Source organism: Alligator mississippiensis, chromosome 1, assembly GCF_030867095.1.
Source record: "Alligator mississippiensis isolate rAllMis1 chromosome 1, rAllMis1, whole genome shotgun sequence".
NCBI lineage: Eukaryota > Metazoa > Chordata > Crocodylia > Alligatoridae > Alligator > Alligator mississippiensis.
The window spans coordinates 464,406,487-464,429,957 of record NC_081824.1 but is presented as its reverse complement, the minus strand read 5'-3'; the positions used below and the strand labels follow the sequence as shown (position 1 = coordinate 464,429,957).

General features: G+C 41.3%; 1 protein-coding gene across 6 annotated transcripts in view; it reads right to left on the bottom strand.

The window, feature by feature from the left end:
• The window catches only part of TENM4 (teneurin transmembrane protein 4), a 766,508-nt gene that overhangs the window by 235,699 nt on the left and 507,338 nt on the right, over positions 1-23,471 (bottom strand). For all 6 annotated transcript variants that reach the window (XM_059722139.1, XM_019493579.2, XM_059722142.1 and 3 more), the window contains one exon: positions 6,190-6,442. In XM_059722139.1, coding sequence (XP_059578122.1) covers positions 6,190-6,442 — 253 coding nt within the window. The remainder of the gene's footprint in view (positions 1-6,189; positions 6,443-23,471) is intronic.

Genomic DNA, 23,471 nt, shown 5'->3' with positions numbered 1-23,471 from the left:
AGAGAGTTAGCCTATCTCCATCTTCTATCTTCACATTAAGAACTCATTTAGATGGCATTGCTTTTATTTACCTGCACAAGTCCCAACTTTGTCTGTTGCATGAATTAGCAATTGAATTAATCTAATTCTCTTACTGATTTTAGTGGGACAGTGTTAATCTGAAATAGTAAACTTGCAATATCTCAATTTTTTCAATGTGCACGTTTCAAATGAAAAGCTTCTCAATAATTGATGGGCAAAATGGGAAGTTATTTGCAATCATCTCAGCTCACCAATTGCTTTTGGTGTTGGGTTGTTAACACCATGATTTTGGTTTCGCAAACAACAGCAATGGGTCTGCAATGCCCTGTCCCTCTCCACTTCTGCTTCCACTTTCATAGAGACAGAAGCATATATGCTCAATGCTTTAATGCTTTTCTAAGTGAGCCAGAGTCAACCATCCAACTTGCAATATTTTATACTTAGAATTTCTATAATGCCCACCAGCCCAGGATTTTAAAGTGCTTTACAAATATGGGTACTTTTTCTTAGCCTCAGCTTATAACTGAGCCATCAACACAAAAGGTCCCCACATTAAGCAACAGGTTAGAAGCACAACTGGGAACAGAATTAAGACTTCCTCATCTCCAGTCAGAACATCCTTCCTGTTGTTTGCAAAACAAAAATCAACCCATCCATTTGCCCATCTCCATTTTCAACACCCAAACAGAATCAAAGTCTGAATCTTGAACCCTGGGTAATTTCCCAGGTCAAATCTAATAAGAAAAAAACAGAACAGCGTTGTGACACTATCACCAATGCAGGATTAAGCGCATACACGATGTAAGTGATATGTGGTGAACTCAGCTGCAAACTCTATCAATGAAGCTGCATTCAGATAGCAGGCCATACCAAGAGAAACTTCCAGCTGCCTTATACAAACCTTGAATGCCATGGCTTTTTACATTTCCTTAACCCTAATTTTTTATCTCCACTTCCTCCTTCCCCTCCTGTGAAGGCCAGTACTTGTTTAATTCAAGTTCCTGGCTTTGTTGGCTATGGACAGCTATGACAGCTGATATCAACTGCTTGTTAGTGACAGGAACATAATTCACGTCCATAGCTTTCACAGGAAAGTGGTTCACATGCGTGGGCTGAGACACAGAGCAAACTCAAGCTATCAACTCATCCCAGAGTATCTGCTCCTTCCACTAGCTCCCCAGGAACGTAGGAGACATTGGATATTGAATTCAAGGTAATACAGAATCAACGCATGTGTGCACATGGAGCATTTCATGGATAAAAGACAAGGCACCTAGCAATGCGGTAATCAATAAAAGTTCATCAGTAGTTAAAACCTGTGTAAAACTCGTTTTACAATGGTTCCATGAATTTTGGTTGGGTATTGTCAATAAAATGGGAGAGAGCTGGGGTATATAATCTTATCATGCACGTGTCAGTCACAAAGCAGTCACACACTGGGCTCCAGAGGTGACTGTAATGCAATGGCCCCCTAGCCCACCCCTTACTCAGGGCTGGAGACTACTCCCCTCATCCAGCTTGATTAGGAGCTTACTGTGTGAACAGCTGCAATACTCTCAGAGTAAGCTCCTGACGTGAATCATGGAGGCAGGCTTCGTTCCTGCCCAATTATTAGTTGACATTCTCTGGGACTGGAGCTCCAGGTGTGCCAACTGAATGGTCAATGAGTTGGCATTGACTTGCTCATGGCAAATTCACATTTGCTAGAGCAGAAAGGGAAGGTCAGAGAAAAAGGGAGGAAGAAATGGCAGAAGGCAATATGGAGAAGAATGACTCACCTGGAAGATCTCACTGCTGAACAAGGATGTTTTCATCCCATCACGTGACAATACATTGCTTTCAAACATCAAAAGAGGGTGAAGAGAGGAAAAGCGAGAAGGAGAAAGAGAAATGGAGGAAAAAGGGGGTGAGGGAAAAGGAATGAAGAGAAAGAAAAGGGGAAAAGAAGAAGGAGAAGGGTTCCTTCTCCAGCAGCATATGAAATTTTCATGGACACAAGGTAGCACTAAACTAGCATATCTGAAATTGAAACACCTGTGCTACTAATTTATGTTGGCTTTTGCATCAAATCCAATAGACTCCAGGTGTCGGGCATCTCAGCCAAGCTGGGTCATTCAAAATTCAAACTCAGTTCTGAATTCTGCCAATAGTCCCGACATTTAATCCCTTAAAGCAAGCACTTTCAGATGCCGATGTATTTGTAAACAGGTGCTGTATGCACATTTTCCATCTTGCAGTGGTCTCTATTTAAAAGTTAGAGCTTTCTTTATGTTCTCTCTCTACATTGGCTAATGTAGGATTAAAAAAACAGGGATATTTAACAGAAATACAATTCCATTTCTGACATGAGATTATCATAATACCATATTTCTACACTTCAAAGGCCTTAATTCTTGGATTAATGTCTCTTGCATAGAATTTATTTTTTACATGTTGAGCTTTTGTGATTTATTATTCCACTAGCTGGGAATCTTTTTGGTTCCCAGATACTTAGTTAGGTTTTTGGGTTGTTTCTTTTTTTCATTGGGAAGATCTACATAGTTTGTGTGTTCAACAGGCAATATTCTGCTCTCCAGTCCGAAGACCATATCTGAGTGCTGGTCTTCATGTCTCCTGGCACATTCATAAATCCCACTCAAGCAAATGGAAGATCTGTGCTGCCAATGGTGATTTGCCATACATTACTGACCCTTCATGGAGTGCAACCTCCACATATTAAGATGTCATCATCTCTCCAGTGTATTTTATTCTTTTGACAGTTTGTTTAGTGAGGAATGGCCATCTCTCAACGATACACACTGGATATACCGCTTTGCCACTCACTACAAAAAGTTTAGACTCTTTCAAAGCACAATCTTTGTCCGGAAGTATACCGGACAAAATTGAACATAAATACCATCCTTTTCCAGGGGCTGTATCAGAAGTTACCGGAGGCGTTTTGCCAAATAGTCATTTTTCGTCTCAATGTCAGTTTATAAATTGCTGACATCCAGGGTCAAGTAACTAGGACAGTAGTTTTAGAAGCAAGTGATGGCCTTAAGTAAGTAGGACTATCACTTGTAAGAAGACTTCAGATGTCCATTTGTTCGGGTTGGAAATATGAATGTATCACCCTCTCCAAGACAGTCATGTTATATGCAGCTGGAACCAGCTGCTTCACATTTGGAGACATATACTCCAGGGCCTACTATGCTGGAGGGCTACTGATATCATTAGGAGAGATGTGCCAGTTTTTTTAGTTTAATTCAGAGCAAAGACTGGGCACCAGACACTTAACAGAAGCTTTCTGTCTTTATGCTATACCTGTTAAGATTCCTCTAGGTCTTTCTCAGTCTCATGGCCCTGGGATTGAGACATCTGACTTGGGGTGGGATGTTGTTAGCTGAGGGATTTTGATACCTGATCCAACAAAGACAGATTACTATTTACTTTTGGTATGACAATAGGTGCTGGGAGGTCCCAGTTAGACTTGAGGATCCCATTGTGTTATGCACTGTACCCACACATGAGAGGAAGCAATCGTTCATCAGAGAATTTATAATCCAGTTAAGGCAAGATGCCTCAGACAATAAGAAAGAAAGGAGCCTTATGGCATTATACCCATGTAGTTCCCCCCCACTAAAAAGGACTCAATTGTTATGAATGACTTGAAAGGTGTTATCTCCTACTTTTTTCTTTAATGAATACAAATCTACTAGCCCTGGATACAGCTCAACCAGACCATCTTCACTTCATACGTTTATTCTATGTGTTAAGGCATTAGTTGACAGTAACCAGTTTCCATACTGCTTAACACATATTATGTGCACAACAGGAAAGGAAAAATGTGAAAAAAAAAATTAAGAAGAAGTTAGGTGGCTAGGTACCCCTGATAGCAAAAGGCTTGCTCCCTCAGGCTTATTCACATGAACAATGCCCTGAAACCAATGGGACTCGCTATAGAAAGCCTGAAGGACTGGAACATAAACAATCTATTATCTCATTTTCTTTAATGAAGAAATAACACATAACATTCACTGCATGTACACACACATGCACGTGCGTGCACGCACACTCTCTCTCTCTCAAGAATTAGTAACCTTCTATAATTACTGCAACTGTTGCCAAATCACACTTGCAGTACTAACATTTAATTTTGTCCTAATCTTTTAGAGCTTGTTTCCTGGTTGGGTCTTATTAGGCAGTCAGTCCCAGAGAAATCAATTAGCCCTAAATGCTGTAAAATGTTAAACCAAGGCATAAAGCAGGGATTCAGATGGGGCTTGAAAACAGGGTTCCTTCTCAAATAGGTCAAAAATACACCTGCTTTTTAAAGCTATGCTTTCACTGGAGCCCGCCCCTCTCCCCCTAGATGGCTAAAGCAGATAGATTTTGCTTTAGAGATTGCTCTAGAAAATTTCCGTACACAGCTGGCACTGATCTCCCTGAGTTATGCATTCAGCGAAGGGACAAATTTGGCACTTAGTTTGGTCTTGGGGGCTAGTAAATGTTGTTTCCTACCCTGGCACTAAGTGATATCTATAGGTAATCAACATTTAAGAAAATCTTGCGCACGCCCCCCCCCCCCCCAAAAGATGCTTCCTCATGCTAACGGACAGTGGAAAATATACTAATCCTGAGGCCAAAGACCCCACTATCTCTGCAGCCTCTTCCTTGGTAAGGGAAATTGTGGAGTGTGATGGTAGTTGAAGGAAGAAAACTGTGGAAATGGAAAAAACTATGTGCATGCCAGTCTATCACAGATTGAATGTCAGTGCGTGTGTGTGTTGAGGATGGCTCATGTCAGGGGTTCCCTGTGATAGAGAATTTGGGTGTAAGTGTGCACTTTCCCTTTCTCTCATCTAATCAGTGGATAAAGGGCGAGAGAAGTGTCAGCCCAACTCTTTTCAGAAGTTGTTTTAGTAGATTATCTGGAGTGAATGGGTGAAGAAGACCGATTTTAAACGTTTGCAGTATCTTTTTCATCATCCATACAACCATGGGTGTGCAGATGTAGGTATTGAGAGGGTATAGTGACAAATGGATGCCCTCTGAAAGCAAGAACAACTTTTGGGAGATGCTATAATTAATTTAGCCACTTTCAAGATATCAAGCAAAATCCAGGAGAGCTAAAGGATGTGGAGCAACACAAAACTTTGTGGTTTATATTTTTTAGTCCCTACTTACAATAGATGCATTCAACCCTGGCTTTAGCCTTCTAGTTACTCTCCTAAGGAATCTATTGAAAGTGTAGTCATAAAGATTTATGACTGTTCTTCTAGCTAACAAAAAAGGAAGGAATCAGGTAATTTTGCACATTATTCATTGGGTGTATTGGTTGAGGAAAAGGTAGAATACCAGATCCATTGACAATTTCTTATTTATATTGTGTTTACTTCTTTACAGATATGAACGTTCAATATTATCTAGATGTAAAATCTAAAAAAATTCCTTCAAGAAGGCTGGCAAATTGTTCAATTTTCACAGTACTGATAGGTTTGCTGAAATCTCAGGCAATTTTATGATGAAAACACCTTTTAAGCCAAACAAGTTACTTAAAGCTATGTAGGAAAGTCCTGTGACATACCATCCTGAAGACTCAGAAAGGCACAAAACTTATGGAAGAGAACTTGAGAGGTTAATGGAAGCAATATTAATTGACTGATGCACTGCTATTCAGTGCTTCATACTTGCTGGAGCATTATTGTGGGGCAGTAAAATGCATCAACAGTCCTCTTCCCATTAGGTCTAACAAGATCAACCTTTCCTGAATGATAAACTACAATTATATCTGCTGGAAGAAGCACAGCCAGCAGGCTAAATCTTTTCAATATATTGACTGACTTTACTTTCTTAAATAGGATGTTGATTTATCTTACCACATAGGACGAGAAGACTTTAAAGGAAAAATTAAAAAAAAAAAATTATAATCTACAATCCTTGTCCCCATTCTAAATGAGGACAATAACCTTACAAGCAGCTGTTAATATTTGCAGCCTGTGGAAACAGAGCAATTTCCTCTTCTCTCAAGTTAAATAGACGACACGGGGAATAATACATACAACTCTGAATGCATAAGTTAAACATCGGTTTACAATTTGAACTGCTGGCTAAATGGATATATTTGTCTATGCTGTAGACAGGAATCTGAACACAAAGCACAGTAAACAGTTCAAGTAAGTAGGCTACCTTGTCTCCAGTGGGATGTTACTGTTGAGTAACCAGTTGTCCTGAGCATGGGCTGGCTCTTGGGTGCTGGCTGGCTGGTCTCCAGAAAGAGAGTGATCGGTAGGAGCAGGGCTGGGGTTGCTGCGGGGAGTAAAGTTCCCTCTGTTCAGGGAGTTGATGGAGGCCGCATGATGCTGATTTGGTGTGTGAGCATGTGATATTGGAGGTGGAGGAGTCCGAAGTCTTGGATGGTTCTGAAGATTCGGTGGATGATCTAAAACATAAGTATTTGTAAACTTCAGGATTTCAGCCAGTTCAAGCAATGAATCTCCATTTCTGTACAGGTAATTCAGAGAAATACCAAGGTTATATGGCCACGTGTATTAAATGAAACTCATGGTCATTCTTGTTCCATTACTTCTAATTAAACATGTGTTGACCTACAAACTGATTAATAAAACTACAGCCCCCCGATGAGCGTGTTTCAAAAGATGCCCCAATAGCCAAATTGGCTCTGATGCAGGTTTGTGGTAGAACATGTAAAACAAAATCAGTCTAGGGCCATAAGGCTTTAAGCCTTATATTTTTGTCAGATAAAAATAAGTTTATTTATTTTTAAGTTAACTGAAATTTATTCCTACTATTGTGTCTGAATTTGCCAAGTCTTTCAGTAAACCAGAAGCTAGGGAGAATATAGTAGACTAGATAAATTTATTCTGGATTTCAACCAAGCCATAATACTGCATTCATGCTTGTTCACATGATTTGCAAAGGATCAACATGAAATGATGGAGAAGTACTGAAATGAGTACAAAAAATGTTTATGGTCCTAAAAAACACAAGTACCATTAAATGAAACAGTTAATGGGGAGAAACAGAAAGGATACATATAGGGTTAGATTTTATATAAAATTCCAGCGACTACCATTATTGGCCAAAACCTGATCAGGATGGAGTTGTAGGAGAGAAGTAAGACAAATAGCTTTTTGGACAAATGCTTGACTGGGATGGTGTAGTCGAGCATGATCTTGCCTTGAGCAGGAGACTGGACTAGATAACCTCCGGAGGTTCCCCTCAGTCCTATTTGTCTATGTTTCAATGAATCCAGAAAAGTGCACAAACATCAGGAAAGTCTAGAACAGATTATGACTATGGGCTGAAACTAGCTGCTAAATAACTGATTTTGCCCATCTTACCTGGGAAACATAAGCAAAAGTAAAATACGGTGCAGGATTTAGGAGACAGATGGATAGCTCAGGGTACTTGCAATGGGATGCAGTTCGCTTAACCTCTGTCATACCTATTTCAGTGAGTTAATAACTGCAAGTTGTATACACATGGGTGCTTGGTATCCATCTCAAGGAAGTGATCATCTGAGACCTGATCCTATTAAACAGGTATCCTTGTCATAACTCTGGCCCCTTGCCCCCCAACTCCAACTCCAACTGCCATTTTTTTTTTAAGTGTAGCTTACAGACCTGAAGACCTGTACATAATCCTCCTAGGCTGTGACTGCAGCCTGCTGCCAGAGCAATAAAAATGGGGACATTTCCTCAGTAATGAGTGATTAGATTGCAGGTTGCACAGAAGAGCCATTTTTGTCTGTGATTTGTACAGTCCCTAGCCCAGGGAGGTCCTGGCACATGACTGAAGCGCTACCAGGTAACACCAACCAACCAACCAACCAACCAACCAACCAACCAACACATATAATCTTTCCTGAATGACACTATAAATAATAATAATTGTCACAGCTAAGCTGAGAACAAGGCCAGTCTTTGATGCGGTGGCCTCTACCAACCAGACTTAAAAGGACTGGCAAAGAAATGAAGTGGCTGCTGTGCAAAGAGTGGGGAGACTCACAGAGCATTACCAAAAGCACCAAAAGATCTTTGATTGGAAGTGGTGGGCACGACAAGGGAACAAACCTGTACTGAGGAGCACAGCTGAAGCTTGGGTTTGAGCCCTGACCGGGGCTGTCCAACTTCTGGGCATCCAGGAACCGCAGGCTGCAAGGGCTGCAGAACTGGGGCTGCACACCTCACCGGCTATCTAGCCTCCCCCAGCTCCGGCCAAGTGTGCAGCACATGCACCCTCCCAACCATGAATACCAACATCTGCAGTGCTTGCCGGTTCCCTTCTTTGCTATTCATGCATCTTGGGTACTCTAGAAGCCTCCCAGCTGGTGGGGCAAGAGCAACTGAGGGGAGGAGTGATGGTTGGGTGGGATCTTGTAGGTCTCAAGCTTAACTCTTCAAGGGGCTGTATGCAGCCCACGGGCTACCAGTTGGACAGCCCTGCTTTAGACCATGTTTGCAATTGTAAAACCAAAATCAGGGGTGCTGTGTGAGACCTTCCCGCTTCCTCTCACACTAGAGTTTTCCTCCCATCCAACTCTACCAATGTCTCAGAGAGTTTATGGTGGTCTATCATAACATAAGAAGCAGCCAAACGCAGGTGTGTATTAAAACAGTTGCCCTTTTCCTTCTCCTAAATTACACTGGCTAAGGCTTCCTTATACACAGACAGATTAGGGGCAAGGAGGTATAAGGGAGTCTAACAGAGTATAAGGAGGTGTGACCCCATCCCACCAGAGCTTCAGCCCAAACTGGCAACTCCACAGCTAGATCCTCAAGTCTCCCCAATGTTTCTACACCACCAAGCACCCACTAAGAAAAGGGAAATGGCTGGTATGTCATGCAGGCTGAGATTGCAGAGGGACAGAGGAAGAATAGGATCAAATCAGATCTCATTCCAGCCTGACGGTACAGTGTCAACCAAACCATCCAACCATGCTCCAAGCCCGGGGGATCTTGCAGCCCCTGCTACTTGTATGCAATAATGAGAATCAAGCTGGCAGGAAGGGGTGGCAGAAAAAAGAAATCTTGTGCCTAGCTAAGATACACCAGTGACATGGTCTAGGCCTTTTCTCCCTCTTGAGAAGAAGCAGCCAGGCTTTTCTTGATCATCATCAGCAGTATACATGTCACAACTGATAAGAGCAGAAGGAATGTAGGCAAGTGCAGTCCAAATCCTGCCAACTTGGCAGTCAAAAATTTAGCCAGTGGGATAATTCATCAATCTGTATGCAGAGGGGTAGCATCTCAAGTCTTAGGCTGAGGGAGACTAACAGAACCAGAGGATATCAGTTTCCAGGGGCTGTCAATCTTTCACCTTTCACAAGCACTTAATTCATCCAAAAGAGAATAACTTGCCAAACAAGATTCAACATACTGATGGATTCCAAGTCTGGTTATTCAAGTTTCCATTAGAGATGATGCCTGATATGTATGGTATGTGTGAATCGCAGAGAGGGCATGCAGGTGACTCCAAGGAGGCACAATCGGTCTTTTGTGAAGTTCTCCTGATACGGGCTGACTTTTCCTAGCAGAGTCATCCCCTTCAGACTCTGAGTCAGAGCCTCGCTCTTAAAAGCTGCTATGTAAATTCCAATTTACACCCTTCTATAGCAGACACATTGCAGATGCTATTATGGATAATGCCTTTGAATCAAGCAAAAATGTGTCATTTTTCTTCTCTATTTGCATATCCACCACGATTCCTTTGCTAAGTAAAGACAGCACATTTGTCTAACTCTTGTCTGTGTGATTTTTCACGGGATTTTATAGCTTACATTCCTTTTTCTGACAGTCGGATACCTTCTAGCCATAGAAAATTCTTAATTTTATTCATACACAAATTCCAAACACTTATGTCATGTCTGAGTATTACTGAACTTAATATACCTTGACTAGAATTAGAGCATATTTTTCTTGCTTTACAATCTTTCTGCCCCATTCTTCTCAAATTGGTGCCATTAAAAAAAAAAAACCAAAAAAAAACAGTAGAGAGAAAAAGAGAGGGAGAGATGGGTAGAAAAAGTACCCAGCTGCAAAATGCTCATTATGAAAATAACTGCAGGTGTGCAGGACTTCTGAATAAGACAAAAGTCAATGTCTTAAATACCTGGGGCCATTAAAGATTTTTCGGGGCTTTGAAAAGAAAGGAAAATCCTAACCAAATTCCCACAATACAAATTATCCTTCATACATAGCATTGTCATTCTCCTTTCCAAAAAAAAAAAATAACCAGGTTATTGTTGCTTCCTTTTCTAAACTCCTGTGTGACTGCACGCAGTGAAACAGCTGTCACATTCCACCAAACTGGAAGTTGGACCTTTGTGCTGGTTACAATGATTGTGTATGTGTATATTTTATAGTTGATGGAAGTTATGGAAGGATAGTTTCAGACGGACTGCATTCACTCACTAATGGCAGATGTATTAACTCTTCTGGAGATCCCATTCCCTGTGGAGCCAGACTCAAGAGAAGCTGTGCATAGCTAGCACTATATCTCTATAAGAATGGCAGGGATAAAGAAATTCATAGGATACTAGTGGCTGTTATATGGAGAGCTCTTGCCTTCCAGATACTGGAAAGGATCCACTGGGTTGGGGGATCCCTTTCCCAGGGAGGTGAAAGGGGGTAAGTTCTGTGTCCGCCTGGGTCTGTGAAACGTTCCAAGTAAACAGTTGGAAAGCTTCATAGATTTCCTCACACTGCCCTACAGGACAGTCTCATTTTTTTCCAAGTAAAGACTTATAGACAAAGATCCCTTAAACCCACTGCAGCATCTGAGATGAAAATCTAGACATCCCACTTGGAGAACAGCAATTCAGCTTGAGCAAGGCTCACTTAACAGCCAAGAAGCCTGGACACAAGTGGCTCAATTCACCCCTTAATATATAAATGATTATTACCAGGGATCCTAGTGTTCTCTGATTAAAACAAAATCCTCAATTTTTGGTTAAAAGATAGTAACCCCAAATCCACATTTTCCCCGTGATTTAAATGAAACACCACTAATATGTAAATATATATATATAGTGGTGCCTCATTTTAATCATGGAAAAATGTGGATTTGGGGTTACTTATTTTTAATCATGGAAAAATGTGGATTTGGGGTTACTTATTTTTAACCAAAAATTGGAGATTGTTTTTTAAATCAGAAAAAAACAGGATCCCTGACAAATCCCATCATTAGACCAGCTGGCTTTGAGCTCCCTAGACATCTTTGGTCTTGTCTAAATCAAATAAGGACAGGACATGGCAGGTGCTGATTTTTGTTACAATGATGGGGCTGGACTAGCTCAACAAACTGCGATTGTGGTGCCCCTTTTCAAACTCTGAACCACATCACCCCTGAATGCCCTCTCCGTGCATTTAATGGAACTCTATTGGATTTGCATAATATTACACTTGAGGCAATCGACTGGCTACAAAATATGGACATAAAATTGTGAATATGTTTTTCTTTGTTTTGTGATGATTATATCATCATATATATATATAAAAAAAGTAAATAGGCTCCCTCAACAGGAAATGGGATAACCAGGTCCTCTGTGGGCCATCATGCCTATACACAAGCAGCAAGGCTGTTCCGACATGGTATAATTACAGCATGTAAGAGCAGACTCGATTAATTGAGTCTGCTGGAGCATGGTAATTACTCCAGTGTTTCATGTATCAGCGCCCCCATGCAGAAAATGGCAGCAGGGGAATTTTAACTAAAGCTCGTTCGATGAGCTTTAGTGAAAGTGCCCCTACTGCCATGTTTCAATGTGGGGACGCTGATACACAAGATGCTCCAGGTACTTTAATTAGAGTGGCTCTCAGAGCTGCTCTAATTAAAGACCCCTTCACACCCCCCCCCCCCCCATACACACACACACTCTCCCGGAGCATTTGTATAAATGCCCTATGGTTATCATAAAATCAGACTTGAGCTGTTCGCAGGACTTGGGCATTTCAGACAATGCTGACAAGGCAACAGGGAACAAAACAAGCCATTCCTCCAACAACCGCCTTCCCTCCCAAAAAGCTTCCAGCAACACCGGCCCTGGGAGTGCTTCTGCCTTAAAGGGACAGCAAGAGAGACTGATCCACAGTTCAGCCATATGTACTTCTTCAGGCCTTGGATGCGGGGTGCCAGTCAACACTCTAAAGAGATGGGCTTGGCACTGTGGAGGTCTAAGCTGCTGGGACTTAATGAAGACCCCAGTGAGCCTCATTTTCACTAATGAGACTCTAAAACATGTCATAAATGAAATACGATTGTATTTAATTGTAACAGAACATAAGAAATCCGATTGCTAAAAAATGCCAATAGAAATCAAAGTGTTGTGGTGGCGTTTTTTGGAAACATTAAAATGTCATTGACTACCACTGGTTTGGTATCCACAGATAAAAAAAGCTGAGCGAGAACACGGCTAATGAAGCTTGTACTCCGAGACAATATAGCAAGACTTGACAGAACTCTGTAAGCAAGGGATCAAATATATGTGTACAATAAACGACCCCCAGTGAGGAGCTAATAATATCCATCTGAACAATGGATTTGAACCTCTAGGATTCTTTCGTGCATTTTTCCAAATCTTTGTGTGTGACTTTATTCTGCAAAGAGACTATGTAAAAAACAAAACTTCTTGCGTGTTAGATTGGCTTTGCAATGGTGCTGGGAGGTTATGTGCTGACCTTTGGGGGTAAAATTGGTTTTCATCCTTTCCCTCCCTTTTGTCCAGCACAGTTAAGACACAGTGAGGTCTGGGTTGCAACTATGAAACAGGATCAATAAAATGAGTGTTGACACGTTATGACCCTGTGGACACTCAGGAGGAAGCAACAAAAGTACTACCGTTTCAGAGTTCTTCATGGACCTATGAATGCTGTTCTTACAGAATCACCACCTTGCTGATGAGAATCAGAAACTTCTGAACCGTGGGTTCTTCCACTGCCTGTGGCCGTGTCTTTACCTCAGAGTAGACTAATTAGCTGCGGAGTAAAGCGTCACTGTCTACACAAGCAACAGTGTTAGGCTGCAGTAAACTAATTTATGTCAGCGTAAGATAGTACTATTAGGAACAGTACTATCTTATGCCAGGGTAATTTACTGTGATTACATGCATGTATAAACACTGACCATGAGTGTAAGTTGTGCCCGGTCAGCCCAGCCAGCCGGAGGCCAGACTTCTGCCTGCTGCCTAGCCTTTCAGCACCCTTGTGCCCCAGCCAGCCCCTCCGCTGCCCAACGCTGCCCCACCCAGAGCCTTGGGCTGAGCGGCCCTGGTGTGAACTGGCTAAAATTGCTGCTGTCCTGGGCGCAGATGTAGATGCTGTGCCTGGGAGTAGTTTTCTTCAGTGCAAACTGCTCCAGAGTTTATTTCTTTGCATTATTTGCACATGGAGATGCATCTGTGAGGAGGTCTCTTTTCAGACACTTAATGATGCACAGAAACTTTCTACTCAAATTAAGACCTTCTGTGCTAGCAAGTGTGTTGTAGGGCTGAAAATGGCTGTATAGACAAACTGCAGTATTACTGACTCTAGTGGTTGTATTATGAGGTTCACCATCTTTGGTGTTTTTTCTGCAGCCCAGCTCCAGATTTCAATTACATGAGACTCTGAGCTTCTGGACTTTTTAAAAATCTATTTCTAGCTTCACATGAGACTCTGTATTTTCTAAAAATATATTTCTAGCTTTACTGTTGCAGAGAGAAGCCTGATTGCTGCCTGAAGCATAGAGAGGAACTGAAAGGGGAGGCAAAGGGGCTACATGCTCAATTGGTGCAAAAATGTTGTTCCCAGTGGCAGCCAGGACAAGCTGTAGCCCAAACCCTCCTGTTTACTTGGAACATGACTGAACTTATGATATTTGTCTGGGCTGCAGAAATATGGAAGGAGAAGGCTGCCCTTTTGCCATGCCAGATTCGTGACATGGTGCAGGCTGGCCTCAGAGCTTGCATTGAAACTCTTCAGGTTGGAGAAGGATTCCTTCCTCCCCAGAAGAAGCCTAAACATCTTTGCTGTAATGAGGCTCACAATGAGCAGTGATGGGTATCATACCAGAATATCAATTACACTAATTGTTTCAATGTTGTATCCCCGGCATGCTCCACTAAAGGGAGATCCCAAGCATGACATTCCTACTTTCTTCCAATCACACAAGTGGCAGTGGGTGATATGTGCTCCATGGGAACTGGAATAAAGAATATCCATCGATCCAAAGAACCTGGCCTCTCAGACTTGCGAAGATTTATCCAGGGTTACATGCTGCTCTTCTATGTTTCCTTCCTTGTTAACTGCAAACTGCAAATCAACGGTAATATTTGAGGGGGCCTATAAATTTGGAGCGACTAAACCTCACATTAAAGTAAATGTAAATTGAAAGTGGCATAAAAGCAAACTTTTACTGCCCTCACAAGAAGCATTTCTACAGTGTAGATGTTTTGGTGCCACCCTACAAAGTAATACTCTTTGTGTGTGTCTACACATTCATTAATGCACTTTAGGTAATGCATATTAAATGTAGTATCTCCATTGTGAGGTACTAGAAAAATTAGCCTATTTTAATGCTCATCAGCTAAAGAGCATTTTTTTAATGACACAATATAGGCTAATGTGCATTAAAGTGTACATGTAGACTCACCCTCTGGGTGTTACATAGGATGCTTGGAGACCTTTCATGAAGGTGCACACACAGACTCTTAAGAAGTTCATTCTGTTTTTAAAAACTATTCATGATTCTAGGAGTATTCCCCATTTGACTTCAATGGATATTGATTTTTTTTTCTTTTTATTAATAACTTTTTTGCAATCCCACTCTCATTCATTACTATGTGCTTAGACACCCAACGATCCACTCCTGGGCAAGATGAAGCTCTTTATTTACTGATACTATAAACCATAGCCATCACTGACATGATCACTGGTTGTGTTAAATGACCTCTGGAGGTCCCTTTCAGCTCTACTTTTCAATGGTTTTCTATAATTAACATCTCCAAAAACAGTGCTGGAAACTAGGCTCTCCCTAAGCAAGCATTTCTTATTACATTATAACAATTTAAGAAATACTGAATAGATTTGAATGAACGTGTTCATTGGAACAGGCAACCTGGACACCAATTTTGAGTGTTGGGACTTGGAACAGTAATTGCTAAGAAGATCTAATGCCAAAAGAGCACAATGTAACAGCTGTGCTAATTTTTTTCCACATTAAAAGTACCTCGCCCCTGTGGATGTTTCCAACCTGCATTTATACTTGGTCACTACTGGCAAAACTGCACCATAACCAATGGAAAACAGATGCCAGTATTTTTGGCTAATGAAGGCTCAACCTAATCTCCAGCAGCATGCCATTTCCAAAACACAAAAGTCTAGAAAAAATATCAGACAGTCATTTCCCATGTTCCCATCTTGCACACAGAAGGTTATAGAGACAACCATTAAAATGGGCCATTCAATGGCACGTCTAGTTTTGGGTACGAGTTCAAGGACTGATCACCTAAGAAGGCCTATTCTGAAACGTGTCCGTGTTACTCCAGTAGAGTTGTAACTCCATTGGCTTCAAAAGACTTAATCTAGATTTAGAGAAGGATAAGTGGCTGCAAAATCAAGCATCTGATTAATACTGTATATGGAGACATACAACTAGAATGAGTTCTTAGTCAGCTCCAGGGAAGGAACAACTTGCAAGTTTTGCTCAGGTAGAACAGAGTTTCTCCTCAGTATCAAGTTCAGTCCAATGACCTCCTTATGTATTTCTCTAATCAAATGTCTACATTACATACAAACTTTTCATGTGGCAAAGTGCCTTTGCAAAAGAAAATTATTGACTTTTTGGATTTAAATCAATATTTTTTTCAATGCCAGGCTGTCAAGCTTCTGCTCTCATATTCAAAGGGAGTTTGACAATTTGTTTTTCCTATGAGTGCGTCTGATTAAGTCACAAGCTTAACAAGTACAGCTCTACTTCACTTTCAGAGGTTGATTATGCTTGTGAGCCAGTGCACAACCCATCCTCCTCCAAAAAACAGTGACCTATTATTATGGAAGCTATGAGAGTTCACTGAGAGATGTTCTCCAACATGTGAGTAAATGAGATACATTAGTTTACATAACCTAATGAGTTACTGGTAACGCAGGAAAGGGTCTTCTTAAGTGTAGTCCAATCTACTTTGAGACGAATCACCTAATGTCCCAGAGGCTTTGGGCATGTCACCTGGCTCACTAAAAAAAACATCTTTAATAATCCATTCCAATGTTGTTCAGTGGAATCAAAACTAGCCTTTGTGGGCATGTCCCGATGAGTGTGCATGTGCAGGGGTGCACATTTCCTGTGGGACAAAGAGCAGCAGCAAATATCTGTGCTGCTGCTATTTGTTTCTGGGCACACACCTGCACATGCACTCTGGCGTGCTGTGAAGTGACCCAGGTGGGGTGGGGAGGCAGCAGCCAGCCCCAGTGCTGGCCCCAGCAGCCTTACCTGGAGTCTTGGGAGCCTCCTGGAGCAGCAATAACGCTGAGCTGGGTGCTCAAAGACTGTCTGGCAGCCAAAGCATGGCTCTGGCCAGCCAGACTCTGGTTTTGTGGTGGCTCATGCTAGTGCCATGTGCACCGCACTGCTTTTTATAGTGGTGGGTTTTTCTGACACTGGGAGATCCCGGTGCAGCACAGCAAACAGGTGCACATGCGCCACATGTGGTTTGCAGCCTCTCAAATGGGTTTGAGGCTCCTCAAACCATATGTGCACTCGCTGGGACGTGCCTTGTCGGTCCACAAGTCTCAAGACTGCTGGCCTCCCTGGACTTGATGGATAAATATAAAGCAGAACCTCTTCTTTAAAATGTAAGTTTGCATAAGTAGGCTTCCATTTTTCAGTCATAAATAGATCATATAGGAAGCACATAAAAGAGTTCAACTCTCCCATGCATTTTTCACATCAACATTGGATTTATATTATATTATATTATATTATATTATATTATATTATATTATATTATATTATATTATATTGAATTAGAAGTAGCAGTGGTGATGATGATGATCATGATTACACTGCAACATGTAAGGTTATCCTTACTGAAAGAGACATAGAGAAAATTAATTTTCTGTGGCAGCCAATTTATTTGCTGCAGTCTGTATGTAGCCAGTTTGACCAGTTTCCCTGGAAAGCCCATTCAGATTCCCCTGCTGATTGCGTGAGTCTTTCACACAATATCATGTGAGGGGAAACATTTCTCCATGGAGAAAACTATGGCTATAAAACCATGTTGTTAGCAAGAGACTTGTAGGGAGGTAAAGAGGATTGACTGAAGCTACTTGTATCTTTTGAATAAGATGACTCAATTTTAAGTTGACTGAGCCTCGGATACACTAGAGAGCGTTTTTTAAAGGTAGACCTCCAATTATATTAGCTATAGCAGCAGAAGGACCACTTTGCCAGAGTTACTGAAGGTCCACTAGGGATTTTGCCAGACTATTCAGGTGAGCTGGGAGCTATTCCACATAGTCATCTCAAGAAACCAGTTTTGGGACTTGGCCTGTGCCCCTTTAGGCACAAGACCATCTTTCCTTCCTTAGCAATAATGGTTTACATGCTGATCAAGTCCATTAACATCCCTGTCTGAATCGCAAACCTGTTGTGACACAGCTGCACAAAAATAAAGTGGTACAAGTGGCACATGTAATAGCTGGCATAAATTGCAGCAGCTTCATCAATAGCCCTATAGCAATTTCAGCCAGTTGAGGACGTGCCCTGAATCATGTCACTTGTGCAGCAGCACTGTGCCTTGAACAAAACGATCACAGGCCAGATCCCATGTCCTTGCAGCTCCTACCATGTCAAGACAGCTAACACAGAGTATGCCTGAGGAGGGTCTAGGCCCAATACTTCTGGGCAAAGACTGAGACACTGGCAATATTTAGGCAGCGTACTGCATTGATTCTTGAATTTATACTCATCAGAAAGAGCTGAACTCTTTGAAGTGCTTCCTAATGAAGCCAGTGACTCACAAGCACGTGGATCCAAAGGCAGGACTTGGCCCCTTGTGTTTCATCTGTAGGTATCCTGGGCTTGTGAATGAATCAACCTCTTGAAACGCACTATTCCGTATTTCACTGGCAAGTGCTTATTGAACGTGACGTGCTGGGCTGCAGCACAATGCAGATGAGCAGCAACACTTTTAATTATTTACTTTGGAGGAGGAAAGGGGAAGATGTTGCATTGGCAGCTGCAGACATAAACTACTTAAGCGCCTTGCTTGCCAGCTAGGGATTTTTCATTTCTTTGGGCTTGACTCTTCCTCAAACCAAGTGGGCTCCCAGAGCACTGCTGAGGGCAGAATTTGGCCCATTTGGCTTTCCAGCTCATCGGTTTTCCTTTGGTTTTTTTTGGTCATCGCCTCCTCTTTATGCTTTCTTTTTGATTTTATTTGCTGCCCATAAAAGTTTAAACAAAGCCATTTTTGTTAAATATCTCCAAAGCCCGACATAAACTAGTGACAATTCTGTTTGACAGCTGCGACTCGGACATGAAGTCTGTCACAGTGATTAATACCTAGCTCCCCCGCCCCTTCGCCGAGTACACAAAAGCCTGACTGATTTCCTTTGCTAAAAACCATGGGTGCAGTTAAGTGTAAAATTTCTCTGCACAGGTGGAAAACCTTATTCCCTTTGGCACATGAATCTGATTTGTGAGCACTGGGCTCCGTGACCTTTCCCTTTAGGTTCTCTTTGACATTCTCCGAATCGTGGATGGCAGAAGGCTGTGTTTCAAATTATTCTGAAACAGACATAAAACTTTTATATTTTTATTAACACTTGAAGAGGCCACTAAAAGAAAATCAAAACTATGAATCTGTCAAGATGCCCTAAAGTAATATTGCACTTTGTTCAAAAGAATGCCACAGTGGAAGGTCAACGTAGTTTATTCTGTCTGTCTGTCTATCTATCTCTCCACTTAGACGGTCCCCTATCACCACGATATCGGACTGTCAACTAATACAATCCTTCTGCAGCCCATAAAGGATATGAAATATTCATGATGCTTATTCTCATCCATCATGTTCATTTTTTTTGTTTCCATTCTTTGCAATATCAAATGTGATTATTTCCAGAATGCCATGCAGACACATCAATAAACACGCACAAACACACTTAGAGGCATTATTGGATCAAAAGGACACTTACACACCTATCCTGAAGCAGAGCTCTTTTACTTTTTTAGTTCAGCATATATGCTTGGATACCTTTCCTTCCTCATTGGAGACAGGCAGAGAGATGCATCAATATATGAGATATTCTTTTTATCTCTGTGGAAGTCACCCAAGCTCTTCATACTACCTCAGTTCACAACTGTAACATTTTCTTAGACCACTTCCAATTGGTATTCTCAAGACTGACACTGCACATTGCAGGAATTTGCTTATTAAAACCAAATGGGATTCCTAGAGGAGAACCCTTTACATGGACTATTCTGCCACATTAAAAAAAATAAATTTTAAATTTTATATATATATAAATAGATAGATAGACAGAATATATATATATATATATATATATATATATATATATATATATATATATATATATAAATGATTTTTCAACTCCCCTCGTGTTTACCAGGGTCTTTTCAGGAAGGGAGAAACAGAGAAAAACTGTCTGTACTGCAACGGCAGACAAGTGAAGTTGAAAAAAAAAAAAGATAGATACAGATACAGATATAGATAATAGAAAAAAAGAGCGCATAAATGGGATTTTTTTTTCTTCATAAACTTCTGTTTGTCATTATCCTCTTAGGCATAAGTTACAAAGAGGGTGGGTATAACACGATTAGACAGAAATGCAACTTTTAGATTCATAGATGTTAGGGTCGGAAGGGACCTCAATAGATCATCGAGTCCGACCCCCTGCATAAGCAGGAATTCATAGATTCATAGATGTTAGGATTCATAGATGTTTTCAAGTTGATGCTTTAAAAGGAATAGGGTGTGCATGAGCTTGTGCTGTAGTTCCACGTGGAACCGTTACTGAATCAGTCATGGTTTTGAATCTGCTAAGGGAAAGATCTTCAGAAGCCCTAAAATAAACTAATCCAGTGCAAGTCAATGGTAATTATGCACCCCGTTGTCATCCGCAAATTTAGTCTTCCCATGAGGGTCTTGGGATCAAGCTCTGTATTAATAATGGTAATGTAGACTCCTGGAACAAAGCATTTAGGGTGCATCATTTAGTAGTATACTTTGGATATATATATTTTTAAAACCAGGCGATTTCTATTCTTAGCTGAAGATTCTCTTATCAAGTGGCCGCTTATAAGAGTGGCAACCGTCTCGTATGGCGCTTTGGCTGAAATGTGCAAACTAAAAAGCTCACCTGGATGATCATGACAGATGCATTTTCTGAGGTTCACATTATTACTTTGCGTAAGCGCTCTTGATTATTTGCCAATCCCATTTTGGAGCTTTCTTGAAAAATGCGTAAACAAGCTAAGTATTTCCTAAGAATAATACAGACCAAAAGTGCCGATAAGGACTACTTCACAAACTATGGCTTGGAACTTGCAGGCCTAGCAAACATGCTTGCCATTCTGCACCTGAGCAATTTCTATAGGAATAAGTACATGCAAAATGATAAACACATATGTAAAATATTTGCAGAATGAAGGCAAGAAAAAAATAAAATAAAAAGATCACTGAGGGGGAAAGGGAAATTAACTTCTGCAACCTTCAAGTACCCAAAAAATCATGCATTCCACCTGGTAGTGAAACCTCAGTTCCAGGAGCCAGTAGTTATTTATTGTGCAAAAGCAATTTACTTTCATGTTGGAGTGTTCACTATAAAATTTATACCTCCTCTAACTTCCTTTAAACAGTGCAATTCAAGTTCAGTGCTAAGCCCTATTAAAATGATGCCTCCCTTTTCTGGGGACAATCTTGTTAAAACTATTTTACTATGTGCCACAGGCACCAAATGGCACCACTCAGGCAAAATGACAAAAATTTGGTTTAATTACACAGATGATCATAAAGATATATTTTATTATCTGTAGCTCAAGAAGTGCATGTGCAGTTTTTTTCTCCCCTTTAAAACTGGATGAAATACAGTGTGGAGTAGGCCCATCATAAACCGCAGCCTATAAATTAAACAACAGGATGAATAACTGACTAGAGGGTTTTATTAATCCTACTATAATACATGCAATTTGGTCTATTGTCGGGGAACTTCTTTTAAAAATATCATTTCCAAAGGGAAAGTACAATAACTTAACAGAATGATATAAACGGATTTTTTTTTCATTGACTGAATTTCAAGGAATCCATGGAAATAAAACTGCAGAACCAAAATGACTTACTTTTATCCCAAAGAGCCTAATGCACTTTACATATTTACCAAACAGATATACACACTATTGAAAGGGATTGTTTAACCTCTGTAGCAGAATGTGACAGCTGTTGAATAAGGACTATCATCTGGGGTGAGCTTCTGGCTCTGTTGAAGTCAGTGGCAAATCTCCCGGGGACTTCAAAGGGGCCAGAATTTCACACTCAATCTTTTGTGAAGAATCTCCTGGGAAATTTAATAAACCAAAGTAGCTAGGACTGTGTTTTTGCCTTTCGGAGCATTTAGACCCTAGGTAACTTCCCCTCCTTCCTCTAATTTTCCAAGCCATCCGGGAGATTTATCTGTGCATATGATCATGAATCTTCCCTCCTATCTATATAAGCTCCCAGAAGGCTCTTGTACAAAAACCCCACAGGTGCTATACTGCCCTTCTTCAACAACAGAGCTCTGTTCAGTTGGTACGTGCCTTGATCAGTGCAACCACCTGCTTATTGTCAGTGGTAGATACGAATGCAGAATGTGGGTGGGATATCTCCAGATCATTTTAGATGTCAGGGATGTATAGCGGATAGGCTGCCCATGATTGCAGTTTGTGGATGGCAGAAGAGATTTCAGCAGGAGAGCATTAATCTGAAAACCATAAAAGGCTTTCCTCCTAACCCAGTAGAAAGGAACCAAGGTGAGTCAGGGAGGGTTGGCTGAGAGGGAAGGATTGGCAGGAGGTGGTTGGAGTTCCCGATACCCCTTTTCAGCCTTTTCTCTGAATCAGCGAAAATTTAATCTGGTTCTTCCCTGATCTCCACACTATTTGCCAAGCCGAGATCCATGCCCTGCCTTTTTCTGTAAAACAAGCCTCCTTCTAGAGGATAGAGTTCAGCAGTGGCAGAACAAGGAGCAAAGGGCTCAAACTGCAGCAAGGGAAGTTGAGGCTGGATATTAGGAAAAACTCTCTCAAGAGGAAGGTGGTGAAGCACTGGACCAGGTTACCCAGGATGGTTGTGGACTCTCCATCCTTGGGGATTTTTAAAACCTGGCTAGACAAAACCTTAGCTGGGATGATTTAGTTGGGGCTGGTCCTGCTTTGAGCAGGGGGGTTGGACTAGATGACCTCCTGAGGTCCCTTCCAACCCTCATTTTCTGTGATACTAAACCAGTTCTGGGCTCTGGCATTAGACACTGAAGCCTTCCCAAAACACTATCTCTTGTTTCCTAGAAGGTGGAGCCCATAGATCTCATGACTTTTCAGGCACTCTATGCAGACCCAATCTGGCAGCTCCTTGAGGTGAGTCTACAGACCCCAGCCTATCTGTCATCTTTTGGGGTGGCAGATGGCCTGATTACACAGACAAACAATGGGCCGGTGCATTGCATTGTTTGCTCCCTGCCCCTTGCTAATAAAGCAACAAAATCCAGAAGATGCCGTGCAGCCTGTGCAGAACTTAGCAGAGTAGCTAGAAGATATTCCACCAACTAGTGATGTGACATTTATAAAATAGGTGCTATGATATCCATGAAGAGCCTGGCCTTTCCGCAGAAACGTAAATAATACTTTACCGTTAAACAGCAATGTTCACCTTAGACTCACCAAGCAATTTACAACGTTAATTAATTAAGAACATCGGCTAACAAGCTCCAGATTAAGATGATGGCGATTATTATTAAAGGTAATGAAATGATGAAGGGACCTGCACTCAATTTGTACATGAAAGCAGTATGCTCTGAACTAACAAATGTAAACTTGAATGTAGTTAAAGACAAGGGACTCAGTCTAGGCTTACAGAGTCCTTCTCTAGACCAAGCCTCCTTATAGTTCAGAGTATCCATCTGTGATCTGAAAGACCCTGTAGAAAGTTTGCAGCCTTGTTGCTCTATAGAGTGGCCAAAGTCCTGAAGCAGCAACCTTCTTCACATCTGCTATTCATCTACCTAAATTTAAGCATGCATATAAGCACTTGGTCAGACTGGCACTTAAGCATGAAAATCAAACTGTTTTGCTTCGACTGGTCAGTCTCTAAAGACACTGAGACTATATTGAGCAAATTAAAATAAAAAGCAGGCAATTAAATAAAATCAGGAGCTCCCATAGCCTTGCTTCCAGCAGAGGTAAGCTCAGCAGGCACCTGC